Raw genomic sequence first — 21,861 nt, forward strand, 5'->3', positions numbered from 1 at the left:
AAAATGTTGACAGACGGCTGTTTTTGACCGGAGATGTGACTACTACGTGCAACAGGTAGATCTCAAGGTAAACGCTGATGGGTGCTGCCCATGATCACTCCTCCCTTCAATCTCAGATCGAGTAGTGTCAAACTAGCTGCAAACATAAACGTGTTTCCGGTATTATATTTCAAAATAAAGTATCAAGCGACAAACATGTTTGCGTATACACATATACTGGGCATATATAACACCACTAACAAAACTATAAATTAAACAAAACGTGCTATCGGTAATATATAGTGAATTTCAGTCAAGTGATCCGTGCGTGCACACATCAATGATTCATTTGTCACCACTAAGTCATCATCACGCTTTTATTTTGAAGGCAGAAGTAGTTCAGTTCCGATGTTTTTCAAGCATCTTCTGTCTGTTCCATGTCCCTATAAGAGTGGTTTTGAGTTGAACTGGTGTGAGATTTCACAGTTCATTCCGCTATTTGTACGGCTCCGTGTGCACTGACATGTCGGACTAGCCGGAGCAGAGGTCAGGAGGATTTAGATCTCCTCGAGTGCCCAGTTTAGTCTTTCAAACTGGGAAAGACTAAACTGTCTATCCAGGTCATAGTGGGATTTGTTGCGGGATGAGAGCCACCAGTGGCCGCACACCCTGGGGATATTCAGGGCACCGGTAGTGCGCACCCACTGAGGAGCAGCGGTGAGTGGATAGCGGACGAGCTCAACAAGGGCTGTGTCCTGATGACAAAGCGGTGGACCCGACCGATTAATCGCCTGATTGCCAAGAGGATGGCGGTATTTTTCCCCGCGAAGATTTTGATGCACAACCGCAAATATCTCCTGTTCGCTGCTCTTCTGACGCTCGGAGCTGTGGCCGTCTACCATGAGATGGTTGCTGTAAAAGCATGGAGCAGTGATACCAGTAAGTTTGTGGTTGCCAGCCGGTCACTGTTACGACAGGCTTGCTCAACAAGTGTTTGCCCATTCAAGTTTTTGTTTATGCAATGCATCATTTAGACTGCGGTTAGATTCAATAATGAACCTAACTGATGCAACAGCGGAATAATGGAAAGTGTGCACGTAAAAAAAGAAGCATGAAAGACACTTGTGTGGGGGGGGGGGGGGGGATGGAGGAAACCGTTCTTGGCAAGAAGCTGTTCCTCAGCCTGTTAGTCCGGGTTCTGATGGTCCTGTATCTCCTTCCTGATGGTAGTGGAACAAACAGAGTGACCCGGGTGTGTGATGTCTGTACAGATGTTTCTGGCCTTCTTCTGGAGACGGCCAGCATACACACTGTCCAGGTCAGGCAGGGTAACTCCCACAATCCTCTGTGCTGTTTTAACCACCTGGGCCAGGTCCCTCCTGTTCTCTGCTGTCTCAGCTGGCATACCACACAGTAAAGCACTGACACAGGATGCTTTCAATCACACTTCTGTAGAAGTTTACCAGAAGTGTAGGGGGCAGGCCAGCTTGTTTTAGCATCCTTAGAAAGAAGAGCCTCTGCTGGGCTTTCTTCACCAGGTGTGATGTGTTCAGGGACCAAGTGAGGTCTTTAGTAATGTGGAGCCCCAGGAATTTGATACTGTCCACCCTCTCCACCTCCTCCCCACTTATGTAGAGTGGAGAGGGTGTGGTCTTCCTGGATCTGCTGAAGTCCACTATGACTTCTTTGGTCTTAGTGGTGTTCAGGACCAGGTTGTTGTCCGAGCACCACTCAGCCAGATGTTGGACCTCCTGCCTGTAGTGTGTCTTGATACTTAATTTCATGCGCAAAAAGTTTTATTTTTCGAACTTAATTACAAGGCTGCAGTTCTTGCTCTATCTCTCTCTCATACACACACATCAAATTTACTTTAAAATGAACAGTTATTACTAGATTATGGGTCAAGAAATGTGGTCAACACATCTCTCACTGTTTCCACTATAGGTTTGGTTGTTGTCTTTTCTCACACTCGTAGCTCTGCCGGGTGGCTGGAAGTCCCTGTCGCACTGGAGAGCTCTTATGCTTTTTGTTCATTTACAGTTTCTTTGTGAACTTCACAATAGTTGTGCAGAACAAAATAAGCATTGATAAGAAAAAGAGTCCCCTTTTTGGGGCCATCGCCCTCCTCAAAGCCGCAAACCTTGACTTTAAAGAAACAATGTGTAACATTTAGGGGGATTAATTGGCAGCAATGGAATATAATATTCATAACTATGCTTTAATCAGTGCATGACCTGAAACTAATAATCATATTGTTTTTATTAGCTTAGCAAAGGCCATTTATATCTTACTAGGGATCTCTACAGATATGAGTCTTTAAGGGAATGCTTGTTTTTCCTGCATTCACACAGGCACTCAAGAACAGATAACGTATGACATTATATGTTAATAAATGTCCAGATGGAGAAATGGCTGACTGTGAGGGCAGATGATTTTTTTCTATTAGGCACTTTTCCCACATTTTTTAAATAATCCTTTAGCAGAGAAGAACAAGATTTAGTTCAGTTAATAATAAGCAGTTTTTACCAGCTTGTCTCTAATACTTACCGGGATAAACATGTTGGCACACTGTCAGCAATATGCTTCTTCCTCATAACCAGGAAATAACATGATATATTGACTGTGTAAACTACATTTTGACTGTTAAACAAAGCCTCTCACCTAAAATATACATGTGCAACAGTGTTTTTCTAAATCCTTCTAACTCTAAAAAAGTATCCAGTAGAAACATCCAATTGGCTGCATCAGGAGAGTAGCGGTGCCAAACCTAGAGTACAGTCTCCAAAATGGCCAGAACAGACCAAAATGTCATATTAATACAAGAGCCCCATGAAACATGTCCAGTCCCTTTGTTGTTTAGATGTAATAGTTGTCCTGTATGGAGGCTGAAAGCCAGTAAAGTCCTGCAGCCATTTGAATTTTACCAAACAAAGCACTAACAAAACAAACGCATTATCAGTGCTGTGGGGAATATTGTGACAAAAATGAAACAGAAGAGGGTACGTAGGAAGACTGGATGTGTGCAGATGGAGATAAAAATATTCCTCTCTTGCTTTTCTTAACCGGCACTCTAGAATTACGTGTGTTGCCAAAATTGGCCCACATGTCTCAAGAGTGTGTGTTTGGAGATCTCCACCCTGGCGGTAATGACAGACTCTGGGTCCACTGGCGCTGTAATCCCAATTCACTCAGCGACACCACAAGCCCACAAAAAAGCCAACACTGAGGATCTCCTTTTAAAATGCACCCTATAATTTGAAAGATGACTGAAGAGGTTCGAAGGAATAATATTTATGCATCTGCTCAGCTAGACTGCCAGAGATTTCTGCCCACACATGAGTAGCCAAATAATAGCAGCTCATTGGAGTTACGTTCAGTGGTCAGAAACAGGGAGTAGTTGGGACTCTGCTGGGACATTGGGCTCCATTGTTCGCTCAAAACAAGCTTTGTATAATTCAAATATGAGAGAGCTTGTAACACCTGAAGTGACGGGACCTGTTACCAAGCATCAAGTGAGTTAGATTTATAGCATTGGATGTGATGATAGTTTGAAATCATTTGAAGGTGTGGTTGTTTTTCTGTCACTGCAGCAGAATGTTGTCTGTGCCATGTTTTCAGAAGCACTGTTTGAGATTTGGCTTTCAAGAGTTTGTCATTCATACATATACATGTGCGCTTCCTCTCGCAAACCCATCGCCCTGTAAATAAACAGATTTTCAAATGCCACCAGCCATAAGGAGCAGATCGAGCCTATAGAATACATTTTTGTTTGAATGCAAAGTCAGTAGGATGCCAATACAGGAAAAAACAACCTGTTTCACCTCCTGGGGAAATCACACATTTATTTCAAATCATCAGAAGAGACATTCTGACAGTGTTGTCCATCTTTGCACAGTCTATGCATATCTGCCTGTCAGCTGATGTTTTCACCCACTTCCTCAGGTATGAATCCTGACAGCAGCTGGGAGAGAGCCATGTTTAACGAAATGGTAAGGTTGATGCATGGAAAAAGAAGTGGTGATAGAAAATATGGTGATGCAAGAGTGTGTGTTTGTGTAGGAAAGGATGGAGGAAACCAAGCTAACACTTGTGTGTGCGTGTGTATGTGTGTTTTCCAGGTCAGAAGGAACCATCAACCAGACGATTCAGCTGTTTGGAGGTCCAGCTACACTCCACCAACCTGGAAACCAGAGGTGTGTGCTTCTGTGTCTACAGTGCCTGCATACAAACTCTGTCTCCCCTCTTTTGAACTACCTGCCCAATTTCCTCCCACCTCAGTGCATTTACCTATGTATACAGTGTGTTTCCTGCAGCAGAATCAGCTTCAGTAGCTTCCATTGCTCTGTCATCATGTTTCCACTATATTAAGCAGCGCTGTGCTTCGGCCAGTTGCTTGCACCTCATGTTTCATTTTTTGGGGGAAGCTGTTACTGTGTGTGGTTCTGCAGACCAGTCTAAGCAATCTTGCATTATAACATTATAATAGTTTCACAAAGTGTACATCCAAAAAGGGTCGGGCGGTATGACAATATATACAATTTGTCAACAATCGGTGATTTCCAGTTGCGACAGTGCCGTTGGTATAGTTCTCTATGTGTGTGACATCATGGCAAAATGTGGTCCTGGACACACCTACTGTAGCAGGAAGGACCACAGAAACAGTATTTTGCCCGGTGTTTCTATTTCTGTCTGTCTCTGGAAAGATTTTGTCACTGCGGCAGCGTCAGAACTGTGCAAGATGCAGTCACAAAACTTTACAGATGTGTAGTTGAGATCAGAATGAAGGCAGAGTTCAAAGACGGGTGTAGAGGGGTAGGAAGTGGTCATTGCCCCCCACGTTACGCCCCTGGCCCGATTTTTTTGCAAGATCGTCTCTAGTTTTTTATACTCTTTATTCTAGGAGTTATCCCTGGAATATCTCTCATTGGAATATTAAATTTACATAATTTTTGCAACAATGTGATAAAGTACTTTTATTTTTTCGGGTATATAACTAATTGAATTAGCCCAAAACATCCAAATAATTTCTTTATTTCATCTATAAATGTTTGGTTTTTTAACTTTATTTCCAGAAAATTTGTTCTGTCATTATTGATTCATCTACCGAAAATGTTCTTAATTAATTGACCAATTGTTTGGTCTATAAAAAGTCAGAAAGTAGTGAAACATACTGTTTTCAAAAGTCCCTAATGATGTCTTGAAATGTCTTGATTTGTCCAACTACACTCTAGAACCCAAACATATTCAATTTACAATCACAGAAGTCAAAGAAAAGCTGCCATTTCTCACAACTGTGGAGCTGTAACTACAAAGAATATAACAATAACACTTTAGAAGTCCATTAAATGTCATGACTTTCACAGATTAAGCACTCTGCCAATAGGAGGGAAAGGAAAGAGAAAAAGGTGCAGCAGAGCCATGGTTGAATTAAAATATGGTTGAGTTTGACAGCAAAAGAGTTCCTCAGACTCACAGTCAAGTGGCCTTTGATCACAGGCATGACAACAAAGAGGAGGAGGCTTGTTAAATGATTACAAGCAGCACTGAGCCTGTGAAGCGCTTTGAGTCATTATTTTACAGCCTAACTTCAGAAACCCGGGTCACACTAATATTTAACTGACTGTGCTGATGACAGCAGAGCGTTTAGCTTGACCACTAATGAAATTTGATCAACTACTGGACTGGTAATACTGAGGCTTTGGTGCTTACCTTCATCATTCTGCCCCTGTGCAGCAGTCAGCACACAGAGATCAGATAACATGGCCTCTTTGGCAGATGTCACAGAGGTGTATGTTTACAGGACATCTGGGCCTCTGCTGAAACTCGACTGTTTCTTCGTTTACCTTCGTGTGTTTCCCACAGAATTCCGTTGGATCGATTGAAGAGCAATTTGACAGCAGTTTCCTCTGTCACATTTCCGGTGATTCACCCCTCTACCCGAGTATAAATATATTTAGTTTAGTTTATTAGGATCCTCATTAGCTACAGCATTGCAGCAGCTATCCTTCCTGGGGTTCACGAAACAGACTTGCATAGTGAGTGTGCAAGTATAACCAGAGCAGGACAAAAACACAGACAAGAAAAGCTCCTGACAATTCAGATAATCAGAAAAATTAGAAGTAGTCCATTACACTCCAGTGCCCCCATCATCAAACCTATATAACTAATTAAATGTAAATACTCACTTGACCTCGAGTGGTTTTCAGCTATGCAAATAGTATTGATTTTATTATTTGCAGAGATCGTTTTGATGTTCGATGTTTGAGGGTTTTGCCTCCACCCTAATTCAATGTGGTGTTCAAAACACAGAAAAATTGAAAAAAAAAAAAAAAATCTGTGGATTATTTCAGATTAATTGGTTTCTGTGAAGATAATTTGTATTTTGTTTAACATAATTTCAGAATGTTTTGAGCACCACATACATTGTATTCACCTCTATAGAATAAGGATGGAGCCAGGTAATAAAAACCTGAGCAAATAAATGAAACCAAAACTATGTGCATGGTTAGATGCCACTAATGTTTTAAAATTTGGCTGAACCGACTCTTTAAATAAAAGTAGGGTTGATAGTAAGAATCGGGTGTCAGTTGAAACCAGAAGTACTGTCATTGTAAATCAAATGATATTTAAGGAAGTCTGTACTGAGGCCAGACGGTTAATTGTCCCACTGCAGACTTACTGCAGCACAAACAGCAGCGTGTTTCCAGCATCGTCTTCACCCTCTGTTTACTTCCTGCAGTATAAGGGACGGGCTAATCTGCACGTCTTTGAAGACTGGTGTGGCAGTTCTACAGCTGACCTCCGCAAGAACCTGCACTACCCTCTGTATCCTCATGTGAGTCAAACCCTTATCTTCCGAGTTCACTCAGTTGCCATTAATTATATCTATTCGATAAATTACCCTTTTAGCAAGGCTAGCACCATGGCTCTAGGGATGGAAATATTGGTCGGTCTACCACTTTGTTCCAGACGGAAGTATCTCAGCAACTATAGGAAGGATTCCCATTGAAATTTAGTTCAGGCATTCATCGTGCAAAGACATACACAAGCATAGTCCAACACACACGGTTGTCTTCACTCAAAGTTGCATTCTACATCCACATGCTAGATCCTCATGCCCCTGGACTCAAGATGTAGTCTCACTTTGAGTAAATATCATGGCTGATTCTCGAAGTTTGCTTTTCCTCGCTCTTTCAGTCCAGGGTTACAGTGCAGAAGCTGGCCATCTCTCCTCAGCGGACCAACTACGGACTCAGGATATTTGGTTATCTACATCCATATACTGATGGTACAACATGTACTTTTAGATCTAGTTCCAGTCTGAAACCACACCGAGTACACGCATGCTATATATCTCTCCCTCAATCCTGTCTCTTTTTTCAGGAGAGTTTGTGTTTGCCCTGAGCTCTGATGACAACTCTGAGTTGTGGCTCAGCACAGATGACTATCCACTTAACTTGCAGTTGTTGGCATGGGTTGGGAAGGTACGTGTGACTGTTTTCTCAATTGGCAGTGAGTATTTTTTTCGTACCTTAAACTGTAATATTTGTTTTCACGTGGGCTTTCTTCTTCTAGGCAGGCACAGAGTGGACAGCCCCGGGCGAGTTTGAGAAGTATGCCAGTCAGACCTCCAAACCAATACGGTAAGTTTACACCAGACGATATCATACTATTAAAAATGAAAAGATGCCCTTCTGGGAATCCAAACTAGAGCCGTTGATGTAAAAACTCAACATTATTCTTACACACTTGTGCTGGAAAATATTAGATATGCATTTCTAGCTATTTCACAGAAATATTGCCAACATGCTGGAAAGTTTTGTCACTGTGTGGGCGTAGTTTACCGTAACTGGGCAAGACATTCTGTAGGCTACACATAATGTACACTTAAGTTTATGTGTAGCCTAGTGGCCTTGTTTGTGCAGATTATTTAGACTTTAAAAAGTTTGTTTGAATAGTATCACGGGGTGTGGTGGAGGACTCAAAAGCAGACACGACCAGAAGCAGAGTGGAACGGGTTTTAATGAACCAGGAACACAGCAGGGAATCCGAGGACAAGACGAGAGACGATGGGGGAAATCCGGCAGGGCAGGGCGAGGCAGACTGGGAAACCAGGAGCAGGGCGAGCCAAACAGGCGGGTTGACCTGACAATGATCTGGTACCGGAACAGGGCAAGCAGGGGAGTATATATAGTGGCTTGAACAGGTGAGGGGAGTTGTGCTGATGAGGAGGGAGTGCTTGATTAGTGATCAGAGGCAGGTGAAGGGAGTTTGGCTGATGCTGAGGGAGTGGCTGACAGATAGAGTGAAGAGGGTGTGGAGCTACACAAAGACACACACACAGACACAGAACACAGAAGGCAAAGCCTAATCGTGACAAATAGCAAGACATATTACATTAATTCCACAAGGGTGTAACTGTTTATTCAGAGTGTCTGTTTGAATATTCTCAAGTAGGACACACCTATAAGAGGGAGATCAATTGATCTAGAAGTTAATAGTTGATTAACCCTTTCTCTGTGACGCTGTTATTCACTTAATCTAGTCAGGGCCACACCTCCCACACTGACACACTCACAAACACAAATACACATAGGGATCCTGACAACTGCATCAGCCAAAATTTGCAGATATGTATTTAGATAAAACAAAGAGTAAAGTATTAAAAATGACCCTAATAAAAACAAATATGTAATATCTGCTTCATCAGCCTTAAGAGGCCTCAGAGAAAAGAGACCGATACACAGATTTGTATCTGCCCATGGTAGATGCTGTTTCCTTTCATCTAGTTAAGTCAAGTTCATTTACATAACCCAATAGCACAAATTTGCCTCAATTTACAATCTGTACAGCATACGACAATATTTGGATTAATAAAAACTCTCCAAAAAAAACTTTTAATGGTGAAAAAATTTAAGAGTACCCACATCCACAGATCCTGCACTTAGAGCAGCATGGTTGTATTTCTTTTTAGAAGCATTTTAGATTCCGTCAGATGTCACTTTATTGAATATTAACTTTCACTTTCTGACAGGCTGTCTGCTCAGAAGAAGTACTTTTTTGAAGTTATCCACAAGCAAAACGAGAAAGGGACCGACCATGTGGTGGTGGCAGTAAGTATTTAGACTGCAGTCAAAGAAAATATCCTCTCCTTCATTCTTAGTCTCATTTCATTGGGTCCAACTCTCATGTCAGGTTTGTGCTCATTTTCATGTGCAATGTGAGGAATAAAGTGCAAGAGACATGCAGTTCTTTGTGTTGGTTTTCACACAGTGGCAGCTCCTGGACCAAGGCTTTAGGTTCAAGGTTATTGAATCCAGTCACATCTCCCTCTATGTTGGTAAGTACAAAAACCCACTTCATTCCTGTTACTTAAAAATACATCATCCACTGAGCTCAGTGAGCTCAAGGTTGAAGCTCTATCACAAAGTGTCTCATAATCCAAAACTGTTTGCCTTCATCATTCTGCAATGATGCTCAAACCTGCATATCAAGTCAGTGGTTTTGTTTTACAATAAATACGGCACTTGACTTATTCTGATACGCTGTGGCTTCGTCCGACAGATGAGTCTGCCTTGTCGGTGAGTGACGTATCCCACATACCACAGACGGCTGCAAGTCACCAGCACACGCCCACAAAACAGCAGACTGGTGCAGCAGACATGCTGAGGGAAGACCCGCGAGACACTCTGTACGAAGGTGAGAGACGTCTCTCTTTTGCCCTATTTCTTCGCCTCGCAGCAGATGAATCACCTTATCCTTCATTTCCTACCATCAATTGCTATCAAGTGTTTTGCAACATATGTCCTCATGCTGAACGCACAAAGTGATCGCATCTCAAATCTGTGTGTTGTGTTTGTCTGCAGTGCCTTTGATAAACAGCAAGTATCTCCAAGATGTCCTGCCTGACTACTCTTACAAACCCAGCTACACAATCAAAAACTTTCCTCTCTACCGTTACCAAGGACTGCAGTTTGTATGTATTTATATAGTTTGTTTATTTAACTTACATTTCTACTGGTGGAGCTCCAGCCCGCATTGTTCTCATCATCTTATATTATTCTAGATCTCATACAGTGTTGGGATAGCACTGAAGAAGCAATTGTTATAGGAAGCTTTTTCCATCTTTCATGGCCTTCTCTTATTTTTTTATTTTTTCTTGTTGTGCTGAGCAGAGTTTCCTATTTGAGGAATCAAAATGATGCCAGCATATCTAAGGTCCTCAGAGGACAGGCTGCTCCCATCACTTTGTGCCGAGTTCCTGAAGTCTCTGCTTTTTGCCGAGCAACCTTCTCCAGGATGTCAATGCCCGGCTAAGAAATAAGATAAATGATAATGCAAATATAAATCATTATTTATATAGCACTAATCATAACAAAGTTACAAAGAGCTTCACATAAAAAAGACTAAAACTAAAAGGGCAACATCCAAATTACAAATGTAAAACCCATCAAACAGAAAAAAAACTATAATCAGAAATAAATCAGGGAAGGCAGTGCGATAAAAGTATGTTTTGAGGTTGGATTTAAAAGAAGCCCCTGACTCAGACTGCCTAATTTCGTCAGAGTGTTTCAGAGCAGTGGGACTATCAGGCTCTTAGTCTTCAGCTAAGCACTGAGATGCTCGTGAAGAGGCCCTCTTTCTATTCCAAAGTACAAGCAGGGTCGTACTGAGAGATCTGCGACAACATTCCAGGTGTGTCCTGCACGTATCCCCCCCCCCCCCCCCGTGAGTCCACGTGTTCTTTGTACTGATTAAACAAACAAAAAAAATCTATAACACGTTAATTAGTGACCTTTAGGAGATAATTGGAATATTTGTTTAACCTTTGGGCGCAGGCTTGCTAGATGTTTCTCCCTGCTTTCAATCTTTATGTTAAGCTACGCTAGTCAGCCGTAGCTTCATATGTATCAGACACATATGAGAGTGGTGTTGATCTTCTCAACTCTACAAGAAAACACAATAAGCTCAAATCCCCCAAAAATGACTGAACTACTTGAGTTCTTTAGTTTGAAAAATATTTGAATATCCTTCTGAAATCTGGTACGCATCCAAAAGAAGACATGATGCAGTATGTTCTGTTCTTATCTTAACTCTACACACCAGTTTGATCCCTGTGGACGGGCGTTGGACAACCCTTATTCTGTATATTATACCAGATCTCGTGATTCATCAGCTTTAACAGCATGTCATTTCATTTCATCTCCCCAGATCCACATGTCCTACATCTACCCCAATGACTACACCAGACTTACACACATTGAGACAGAGAACAGCTGCTTCTACCCCAAAAGCTTGGAGTACACGAAGGGGTAATACACCATATGAATTATAGATCCATATGTAGTAACGTTTATCTTGACATACTATATTAAATTAAAATGCATACGAACAGTGTAATTAGAGGTAGGTTAACAGTATCACCAACAGAGGGTGCTGCACCCTTTAATGTACTGAGAATCTTTTCACAGCAGCAGATGAAAATGTTTTGTTTTATTCTTAGTGCCTGGGGAGGAGTATAACATTAACACTGTATTATAAAAACACAATTACGAGACAGTACATATTTATTATACAACAAATACATCAGCAACAACACAACGAGAAAATTAAGGCAGCACAACACCAACAACAAATCTGGGATCTTAACGTAACATCAGGCTAATTAACTTCTTCTAAATCTTAATTGTGTGTTTTGTGCTCTTGTCTTCAGGTTCCGTTTCGCTGGATACATGAGACTAGAACTTCCTGATATGCAGGACATAGGAAACACAGGACGGAAATTAAAGAATAACGTAAATAAAGTGGACAGAGAGCAGCTTAAAGCAAAGAAACAGCCTCTGCTCGAAAAAAACCCAGTGGCCAAGCAGGGGAGGGATTTATTAGGGGAAATGGAGCTCCAGTCAATCACCAACACGCGTTTTGCCACACCCAAGAGAGACATTGGTCGCACTGTAAAAAGGCTAAATCAGAGGGACACATCTAACAGTAAATACCTCAGGGATAAGAAGAAAGGGATGAAAATGCCTCTACCAGTTGTAGAAAATAGCATCCACACAATTGGCACTGATATCAACTGGAACCAGACCTTCCAGATCCGCCACCTGAACCTTCAGGCACATCAATCAGATCGGATTGACCTGGGATGCTCCATCCTAGGCAACCTGCTTCTCCCCTCTAATGACGCTCTGCCTGTGGTCAAAGCTTTCATGGACCAACTAAACGAAAAGCACCACGAGTAAGTACTGTATTTGTATATGCACTGTGCTTCAGGAATCAGCCTTATTAACAAGAATAAGATATTAATATATTTTTCCATTATGAGAGATCTAAAATGGGTAAAAAGTATCAGCATGATAAATGTCAATTTGTTTAATTAAAATAATTTTACTGGCAGAAAGAGAGAAAATATTTTTAATAATGATGTGACATCTTGGAATCAAATAAACTTCCAATATAACGAAATAGCGAGTACAATCATGTTGCATGGCTTGCACAATTGTTTTGACACATTTCAACCATGTTTGTTTGATTCTCTCTGTCCTTGCAGGCAATTCACGTTGGTGCGCGTTGTTAATGTTGTAAAGCGCGTGGACGCGGCCCAGGGCAACCGCTACCTTCTGGAGCTGGAGCTGAAAGATGTGAACGGCCAGCTGCTGCGCCTGTCGCGCTACATCTATGCTCCGATTCGCCACAGCATGCAACGCAGCCAGGACTTAAATTTCCAACGACCGGAACCTCAGCTGAAGCTTTGTAACCCGGTGGGCTTCCAATGGAATCCCGACGCCACCGTCCACTTCATAATACCTGGTACATCCACCTTTAACTACGCTCACTACAGCCATTACATTCACCGACTCCTTTGGTCCCTTTGTCCTGTGCCGTGCTCCTTTTTGTGTGGTGGCTTCTGTTTTACTTTGCAATTCACAAAAACATTCATCATCAAGGCTGTTAAAGTTATTCTCCTTCTACTCGATCTCCAGTAGAAGAAAAGGCCTCCAAAATATGTTTTTTGTCCCATTATGTAGCTATTGGTGTAAGATTCAAAGCTGTAGAAAGACTCTACCTTTTGAAGGACCTTTTGAAAAACACTTTTTCGGGAGGGATCCATAGCAGCCATTCTCTGAACTGTGTAGGAATAAGGACAGGGGGGGGGGGGCATTAACTCTGCTTTTTTCTAGATATTTATTTCCCTTTATGTCTATTTATGCATGACCTGAACAACTTGATTTGTCTGTACGATCCTCAGTGAAAAACCAGGCTCGCTGGGTGCAGCAGCTGATCGCAGACATGGAGCAATTGTTCAGAGAAACCGGAGACTCCAACTTCAATCTCATCGTCGCAGATTACAGCAGCACGGACATGGACGTGAGGAAGGCTCTACAGAATTCCTCACTCCCCAGGTGTGTGTATGTTTGTTTCGCTTGAATTTGCCAACTCAGATTTTTATAAAGCTCACACATATATGTATGTGTTATGATTTGGCCTGTGGAATTGATCAGGTACCAGTATGTGAAGCTGAGTGGAAACTTTGAGCGCGCGGCTGGTCTGCAAGCAGGTGTCGACCTTATACATGTGAGTGTTGCAACATCACTCTGCAGTAAAGCTTTAAGATGAAGTGATAGATGTGCAAATAGTCATAATACATCCCTTTTTGCATCTTTCCCTCCTCATTATCCCTCAGGATGACCAGAGCATTGTGTTTCTTTGTGACCTCCACGTCAACTTCCCTCCCTTCATCATCGACACCATCAGGAAACACTGTGTGAAGGGCTACATGGCCTTTGCTCCAATAGTCCTGAGACTGGGCTGCGGAGTTACACGTTTAGAAGCCAGAGGTAGACGCAGATACACCATATATATCATGATTATATTTTTGTGTGACCATGGTTCCTTTTGAAGGTGGGAAATGTAATCGAATTGAAAATCAATTTGAAAGTACTTTCTTCAGCCAAATATAATTCTCACATTTTTGTTGTTGCTCTAAAGCCTTACCACTTGAGTCATCATTATCAGAAGTCTTTTAATGGAGTGTTCATAAAGCAGTAGAAGCCTAGAACAGCTTAGAACAATGTCCTAATTTACTCCAAAATACAGCATTGTGGAGGTCTTTAACGTGACTATGAAGATGGTAAATATGCATCCATGTCTAAATGCATTTCCAAGGGAGTGTAGGAACCCTGTTAGATGTACAACAAAGTGGGAGACAGACAGTGAGGACACAGGGGAGAAGACTTCTCTGGGATTTAGTCTAAAACACGAACATGAGAGGAGCCATTCAATGCAAAATAAAAACTTTGCTTTGGTTTAACCAGATTAGCTGCCATTTCAAGCCTTTTTATTTTCTTTTTGCCTGTACATGCCTTTTTCAGTATTTATGCATATATATATATATATATATATATATATATGCAGCTTACTTACTTTCGACATGGTAAATGTTAAATGGACTGTATTTGCAAAGCGGTTTTCCAGTCTTCCGAGCACTCAAAGTGCTTTAACACTACATGTCATCATTCAACCATTCACACCCATTCATACACTGATGACAGGGGCTACCGTGCAAGGTGCCTCCTGCCCATCAGGACTCTTAACTTAACCATTCATACAACATACACCGCAGGCACAGCTACGGGAGCAACGGGGTAAAGTGTCTTGCCCAAGGACGCATCGACATGGAGCCGGCCATCTTTGTGTTACCACTGACCTGTTTTAGGAAGCCTACTCTTCCACGGCGTCTTCGTCGATGTGGGGATTCAGTCTTAAGACAAGCAAGATGTGTGACTCCAGAGATGGAGGGGAACCTTTTGTGTGGATGCAAGCAACATCAAAGTTTAATGAAAATGTGCCCATCTGTGTTGCAGGTTTGTGGGAGGTCAAAGGTTTTGGCCTGCTGGGGATCTATAAGTCAGATTTGGACGCAGTGGGAGGAATGAACACCAAGGACTACAAAGACCGCTGGGGAGGAGAAGACTGGGAGCTCCTCGACAGGTCTGTCCTCACTTTCTAAATTTCCCTTTATGTTTGTCAGTGATAGTAATTTTTAGTCTATTTCCTCTATTTGCTATTTTCGTTTTCATTCAACTTTTTTTAAACAACATTCTAAAAGCTGTTGCTGCTCCCTATGTTGCTGTTTACTGACAGTGGTAATGGACTCTCGACTTGCATTCACCGAGCTGATTGTAACAAGTTCGTGCATGTTCCTGGTAAAGATGTTTAAAATAAATATGCTGTGACAATGACTGGCTGTAGCAGATGGAGACATTACAAAATAACTGCTGGAAGGCATTTGACATGACAGGCAGATGATGCATAACAGTGTGAGAGTATACTTGGGTTGATTTTTACTTCCCTAGAGCAGAGTATTCCAAAGTGGGAACCTTAGGGTCCGAAGTATGATGCGGCAAGATTTATTCGCATACCTTTTCTGTTACAGTACATTCAGCTGACTGACAATTTTTACTACATATTTTTACCAACGTTTCACTACATGAAAAAACAAGGCGACATTTACATCACCTGCATTTTTATTTTGCACTTGCACTTATGTTCCTACTTGGTTAAACGTATTTCTTTTATTCCCTTCAAAATTAAACAACAAGCATACTTACTTTTGTAACTAATTAGTTTAGGTTCATTATTAATCCGTGAATCTGCAGAGCAATATAAAACAAGCCTGTTTTGGTTGAGTCTTGGCCTGTTGTTTCACTTTATATCGCTGTTGTGTCTTAAAAAGCTAGTGACCACAATGATAGGAATTGTAACTAAACAAACTCGCCACTGCTCTCTGCTCCAGGATTCTCAAGGGAGGGCTGGAAGTGGAAAGGGTCTACTTGAGGAACTTCTTCCACCACTTTCACTCCAAACATGGCATGTGGAGGCCAGAGTGACCCAGCCACAGTGGACCTTGTCACCTGCTCGCTGCACCATGTGAACTTTAAGGCCGGAGCCTGATTCCTGCTACGTAAGCGTAGTACCTGCTGACCGACGGAATAGGGTACTGTCTTCATTCACAAGTGGCAACGGTGATGGTCGTTGGTAAGGAGATACTACTGATATGTACAGAGTTTATTTCACTGGATATACTGTTGACAATTACAAATGACACCTGGTCACTGACGGACACCATGGTGATCTGCATTTCTGGCTGATTTGAAGGAACTGATCTGATCCAAAGACAAATTAAATGATACTCCAAGGATCCATTCACACAAGTGTCCTATATCATAAAGATCACACGCTTTGCACATGAGTCTTAACTGGAGAATTTTTTTTTTACTTTTGTTTGTGACTAAATTAAATACACTGCAGATTGTGTATATGATAAACACAGCCTTATTTGTCATGTTGTAACATATTATAAACTTGATATTTATTGTATTAATGTTTGTAGGATTCTATTTTCATTGTATTTTACTACTCCTTGGTGTCTTACTTTGTTGTTTTTAGATATACCTCACCCCTCTCTCCGTGCTGACAGTTGACCTCTGCCTTAATGTACGGTTCTCTTCTCTCAGGGACTGTTTTTGCTGTTACACTTTACACTGCCTTGACAAATCTGAGGAATAAATCCATTGTCTTTATTTCCATTACATTATGTGTGCTTTTTAACAGTAAATATGTTGTTCAAATAGAGAACTGAGACAAAAGGCCCATCCATCACTACCTACCCACTTAGTTAATGTGTCCTTGCTCTGACTACACCCATCTTCAAACTTGGCATTCATTTTGATCTCAACTACACGCCTGTTAAGTTTTGTGATTGCACCTTGCACGGTTGTGACGACAAAAATCTGTCCACATACAGACAGACATATAAACACCTGGCAAAGTACTCAAAACCATATTCATATATCTGTGGTAGTTCCTGCTACAGTACATGTCTCCAGGACCACATTTTACCTTGATTTACACGCACACACACACTCACAAGTTGCGAACAACACCAGCCAAATACTGTCAAACTATTAAAACACAACATCATAGAACATATCAATATAATAGTAAAAATAGGTTGTTGTTGTTGTGTTCTTCACTTTGGGTATTAGCTGAAGGTCTATGCAGACTTTGTAAATGTTAAAGAAAGGTGAGGTATTATTATTTGACATATGGGAGACATTCTGCTCCGCTAAAGATGTGTTAGGAATTAATCACCTAACACATCTTTAGCACACAAGTACCACCCTTTATTTAGCGGTGTCAGATCAGCACACACACAGCCAATGGCAGAATTGGACACTTACATTACCTCACCTCATTGTCTCACAAGACAATTTAAGTGAAACACAAGTCTGCACAGCTGTGGTGCCTTTAGGACCATTTTTAGCTTTTACAATGGTGATGAAAATGCTCTAGACAGTAGGAATAACAGTATGACTACGCTGGCCTCCACACAGCCACATATCGTATTTTTACAGATGCTCATGTGCACTCTTAAATTCCTCAGAGGCTCCATCCCGTCACCCCTCCATTTTTCAACCTTCATCTTACTGAGTGTCAGCCCAAGGACAGCTACTAGCATATGTGACAGTGTTTGTGATCGGAGAGGAATTCATTCCAGTCAAGGGTAAAGGCTAAGTATATCCCGGCTCCGACAGAAAATATCTTTGGTGCTTTGTCACTGTAAGTCAATGGCATAAAAACGTCCACCATACCCTTTTAATAACTGTGTCAGAGGACAATGTCAAGTCGGTTGCATTTACAAATGAAATCCAATATTGTGCCTGAAGAAATTCTTTCTATGCTGCAGCTTTAGAGCAGAGGTTATAGTTATTTACATATTTGCTTCAATGTTAATATATGTAGGTGAAACGAAAGGAGAGGCAAAATGTACGAATGTGTTGTATTCTTTTACATAACAGCATTGTCTGACAGTAATAAACTGTGTATTCCCAATCCTATTTTGCAAATGTTCTACCTGAGAATGGAATAAAAACTACAGTGACTTGAAAGTATGGTGTATGATTTTACTTCTGCCAAAAGAGTGGCAGCGTTTGTTACATTATGTACTCTTTTATTTATTCATTTATTATAACAAATTCCAGTCAGTTCTTAATCCCTAACATCATGCATTAAACATTTTCTTCCTGCCCTCCATACCAGACATGGCCTCCACGTTCTTACGCCAGTCACCCACTTCCATGGTCAGCTCCTGGTATCAAAACAAACAGACAGACCATTACGTTTTTTGCAGTTCATTTTTTTCTCTCTCTAAGATTTTGGATATCTCTGTGTTTGTTTGAGTAGCTGTACCTTCTCTTGTTTGATGTCCTCTTTCTTTACAGACTTGAGGTTTCCCCTTAAGTCCATGGAGCCCTTGGTTTTGGATCCAAACAGAGCTTTCAGCATCTCATCTGCTGACACTCTCACCTTCCTCAGAGCTGGCTTCTTGAACTTCCCTCCGAGGTCCATAATCTTTAGATTCAAATTGTTGATCTAGAGATGGTGAAAAGCTCAGCTGGTGACTATTTGATAATAAAGAACTCTTTCTCTTGATGTACTTCTATTTCAGTGATGGTGGATGACATACTTCTCTGTGGTTCTTGAAGACTTTGGCCTCACAGTCGTACCGCTCCTCATCCACCTTATCAATCTTTTCAATAATCTCCTTACATATTTTCTAAAATCAACAGCAAACAAATAACCACACTGTATTTAAGTACACAAACGAGACACATGATTAACGTTTATACATAATCAATGTTGTACAGTTAATCTCAGGGTCATAACCCCTCTCACCTGCAGGTTATCCATGTCTAAACCAATGAGCTGCAGCGGTGGAAGCTTCTCTCCCAGGTAGCGGACCTTCTCTTCCTCTCTTGCAGTCTTCTCTGCCTCCAGATCTTCTGTTGCACGAGTCAGCAAGAGGATCTGGATGAGTCAAAGTCAACATGAAGAGAAGCATGTGACATTTTGGTGTTTAACCAGTGCTTCTAACTTTCCTTTTGGTTGTTACATGACAAAAATGGTGTCTCTAGATTGTTGTTAAGTCAACACATGTGTAATTTACCTTCAGTGATAGCCTGCGGGAGGCTGAAATCTTGGATTTAGGCTGAAAATAATAAAGATGACATGTTACACTAGATCATTTAGCTATGATGCAATGTAAATATAAGTTTTGTCAGATACATTGTAAATTCCTTACCTGCGATAGTTAAAATGGGTTCCTAGTTTGGTACAATTACTGGTACCTCTTTTTGATATAGCAACTCAAACCTTTATGAGATTGACAATGTGACTTTGACTTACTATATATCATGGCATACTAGACAGCAGCTTCTTATAATGCCCAGTATTTAGCATTGAAAATAGTTATCTTTTTCTGTCTAATTGTATTCTGCCACTATTTAATCATATCTCCAAGCCGGGTAAGATCAAAATGAAAGCAACACATCAACAATTAAAACTGAATGTGCAAGAGAGTTGTTCAGTCAATGCTCCATTCACCAATACAATCATACATGAGAAGGTTAACGTTTAATTGTTAGTGTCATTGTTTCTTTGTAATACTGATCTTTATAACTAGGGGAATTGCATGAGTTTGTGTCAGTATGATACAGTACATATCATTATAGTTAACATGATCATTTACAATTCAACTTTTGTTTTTAAACTATATATCCTATCTCATCGCTATACAACCCATTTGCTTTGTAATATTGTTTTCTTCCAGGGAAGCTGTTAAGCTGAGTGAAAAGATTCAGTCATTCAAACAAGTTAGCACAGTGGAACTATTATTCATATTCAACATATTGTCAGTTCAAATGAGTATTTCTACCTTTGCAACACATTTCTTTGGGGCCAAGGGGCCTGGTGAGTCCTGAGGAGAAAGGAATAAAGACAAGGAATTTAAACCACATTAAACATCAAATTGTAACTAGTTTCCCCCATTATTGAGGTTAGAAAGAATAGTAAGACATGCAGTCTGTAACTTACATCACTGTGATGGCCATGTGGAATTTGTTGGACCAGAGAAAGCAGAGAGACACAAGCAAACAAGAGACAATGTTATTATTCTGAGACAAACCTGCTCCATCATAGGCCAATTAAACACTCTTGAAAAATAAACTTTTTAAACTGTGTGATGACAGAACTTACTCATTCAACATTGTCAAAAAAATGAGGAGGCTGGTAGATTTGAAAGAGACAACAACAACAAAAACAGTCCAGTGAAAAACAGAAAACGATACCCTCCGTATCAGAACGTGCATCAAAGTGAAGTGTATGAAATCAGAATGGTTTTTGACAGCAGTTGGTGCAGACGTTGGATTTGTGCACTAAAGATCCTCTCTAAGAAGATGCATCACTCCACAAACCTCTCGCTCTTTGTGTATCAGGTTATCCAGTCATGACAACATCTGTGGTACTTTGAAGTAAGGACGTAGTGAGACATCTTCTCTTTTTATTACTTCTCGAATATCTGGATTTGTGACACAGCCCACCTCTCTGTCACAAATGATTGGTCAGTCATCGGGATTAACGAGAAATCTCCGTTTGTTAACTCAACAACTACATACTGATTGACAAGATGATCACCTCTGTTGTAAAGGATGATGAGTCTGAAACTAAAGTATTTGCCTACTGGTCATCAGATCCTGGAGTGTGTCATCTGAGAGCAATAACAAAAAATAGGCTATTTATTAGTCTAATATAATTAACATTGTACAACACATGTAACATATTTGTGAAGGCATATTTCATGGGAAAGACCAGAAGAACATACATTATTTTCCTGTATGTTTGTGTTGCTCCACAGAAGAGGTCACGTCGCCATATCCAATAACCTTTCTGGTGCTATGTCGATCATCCTCACAATGTGGTGCACCCACTCAGTCACTATTAGACACATGGTGGCAGATTTTGTGTCATCCATCCTGTAGATGTTGAGATATTTTATAAGATGAATGAGAAGGTTTATGCTGGTGTCCTATTTTGTGAATATGTTTTTAGAACACCTGTATGCTTATTGATTGGTGTTACGTCCTTCTCAAGTGTCAAAGATTGTAGACTATCATAAATAAATAAAACATGAACCTGAATAAAAAATATTAACATATGTGTGTATCTGACATCCAGTGGGCTGAAATTCCGGCCAAGAAGAGCAAGAGACAACAAGTGACTGCTGTGAAGAGCACTGTTTCAGTTTGGTCTACATGAATTATTACGAGGACAAGTGCACCAGCTCTGTGTAGTATGACCAGTGCAATGAGTTCAACAACAATATCAAAGGTTCAACCAGTAGCATTCACTCATTCTTCACACCTGTGTATTGTTTTTCAGGGTCACAGACAGATTGGGGTCCCAGCATGCACTAAGGGAAGGCTTGCTATGCCCCATTTCCCCTGATTTATGTATGTCTTTGGACTGTGGGAACAAACACAAACAATACAGCTGAGATTCAAACCAAGGACATTACTTTGATGTGAGGTGAAAGTGCTAGACCCGAAACCAATATTTCTCTTATTTTTAACGCCAGGATGGTTACAAGTTTATGTGAGACTACCAGGAAAGCATGTTATGAAAGCCTTGCCTGTCATCACTTTCAAAGATGGACACATTTTGTACCCTTTTCTCTTCTCTCTCTCTTGGGTTTGCATTGATACAGAATAAATTCACGTGGTCATAGCATGTGTGTGTTTTGTGGCATGATTAAAAATAATTTATAGTGCAGAAAGAACACATTGGTTCCATATTCATTGTATCTTTTCTTTATTTGTTTTATGGCACATATCGGTTACCATCCTTTAAAGGTTGGAAATTGTTGACCTGGATGGTGTCACCTTCTTCTGTCATGCTTCATTTCTGTGGGAGTGATGATATGGTTTGTGGGCCTACATGAACAAAAGCATGTTGTGTTTTAAATAGAGGCAGGTTCAGTTTTGT

General features: G+C 40.8%; 2 protein-coding genes across 2 annotated transcripts; one reads left to right on the forward strand and one right to left on the reverse strand.

The window, feature by feature from the left end:
* The first annotated feature begins 470 nt into the window (after positions 1 to 470).
* Positions 471 to 16,571, forward strand: b4galnt3b (beta-1,4-N-acetyl-galactosaminyl transferase 3b). The gene is made up of 19 exons (XM_031866766.1): positions 471 to 918; positions 3,922 to 3,968; positions 4,098 to 4,172; positions 6,719 to 6,814; positions 7,177 to 7,267; positions 7,363 to 7,463; positions 7,555 to 7,622; positions 9,014 to 9,092; positions 9,253 to 9,319; positions 9,544 to 9,678; positions 9,846 to 9,955; positions 11,191 to 11,291; positions 11,693 to 12,217; positions 12,530 to 12,789; positions 13,229 to 13,382; positions 13,482 to 13,554; positions 13,664 to 13,817; positions 14,844 to 14,970; positions 15,776 to 16,571. The coding sequence occupies exons 1-19, from the start codon at positions 738 to 740 to the stop codon at positions 15,867 to 15,869; spliced, it is 2,538 nt and encodes an 845-aa protein (XP_031722626.1). The 5' UTR covers positions 471 to 737; the 3' UTR covers positions 15,870 to 16,571.
* A 1,318-nt stretch (positions 16,572 to 17,889) lies between these two features.
* Positions 17,890 to 20,158, reverse strand: tnni1c (troponin I, skeletal, slow c). The gene is made up of 8 exons (XM_031866777.1): positions 20,077 to 20,158; positions 19,915 to 19,918; positions 19,757 to 19,798; positions 18,989 to 19,030; positions 18,718 to 18,849; positions 18,509 to 18,598; positions 18,232 to 18,414; positions 17,890 to 18,130 (listed from the first exon to the last, which is right to left on the reverse strand). The coding sequence occupies exons 1-8, from the start codon at positions 20,085 to 20,087 to the stop codon at positions 18,044 to 18,046; spliced, it is 591 nt and encodes a 196-aa protein (XP_031722637.1). The 5' UTR covers positions 20,088 to 20,158; the 3' UTR covers positions 17,890 to 18,043.
* Between the last annotated feature and the right edge of the window lie 1,703 nt (positions 20,159 to 21,861).

The sequence above is a fragment of the Anarrhichthys ocellatus genome, unplaced genomic scaffold (assembly GCF_004355925.1).
Source record: "Anarrhichthys ocellatus isolate YVR2014 unplaced genomic scaffold, GSC_Weel_1.0 scaffold2, whole genome shotgun sequence".
NCBI lineage: Eukaryota > Metazoa > Chordata > Actinopteri > Perciformes > Anarhichadidae > Anarrhichthys > Anarrhichthys ocellatus.

Excerpts from the sequence above, each read along its gene's own strand:
- b4galnt3b (XM_031866766.1), top strand. The coding sequence starts at position 738 with ATGACAAAGCGGTGGACCCGACCGATTAATCGCCTGATTGCCAAGAGG. Across the intron at positions 4,173-6,718 it reads CACCAACCTGGAAACCAGAG|TATAAGGGACGGGCTAATCT; the intron begins GTGTGTGCTTCT and ends TACTTCCTGCAG. Across the intron at positions 9,956-11,190 it reads GTTACCAAGGACTGCAGTTT|ATCCACATGTCCTACATCTA; the intron begins GTATGTATTTAT and ends TCATCTCCCCAG.
- tnni1c (XM_031866777.1), bottom strand. Across the intron at positions 19,031-19,756 it reads CAAAGAAATGTGTTGCAAAG|CCTAAATCCAAGATTTCAGC; the intron begins GTAGAAATACTC and ends TATTATTTTCAG. Across the intron at positions 18,599-18,717 it reads TAGACATGGATAACCTGCAG|AAAATATGTAAGGAGATTAT; the intron begins GTGAGAGGGGTT and ends TGTTGATTTTAG.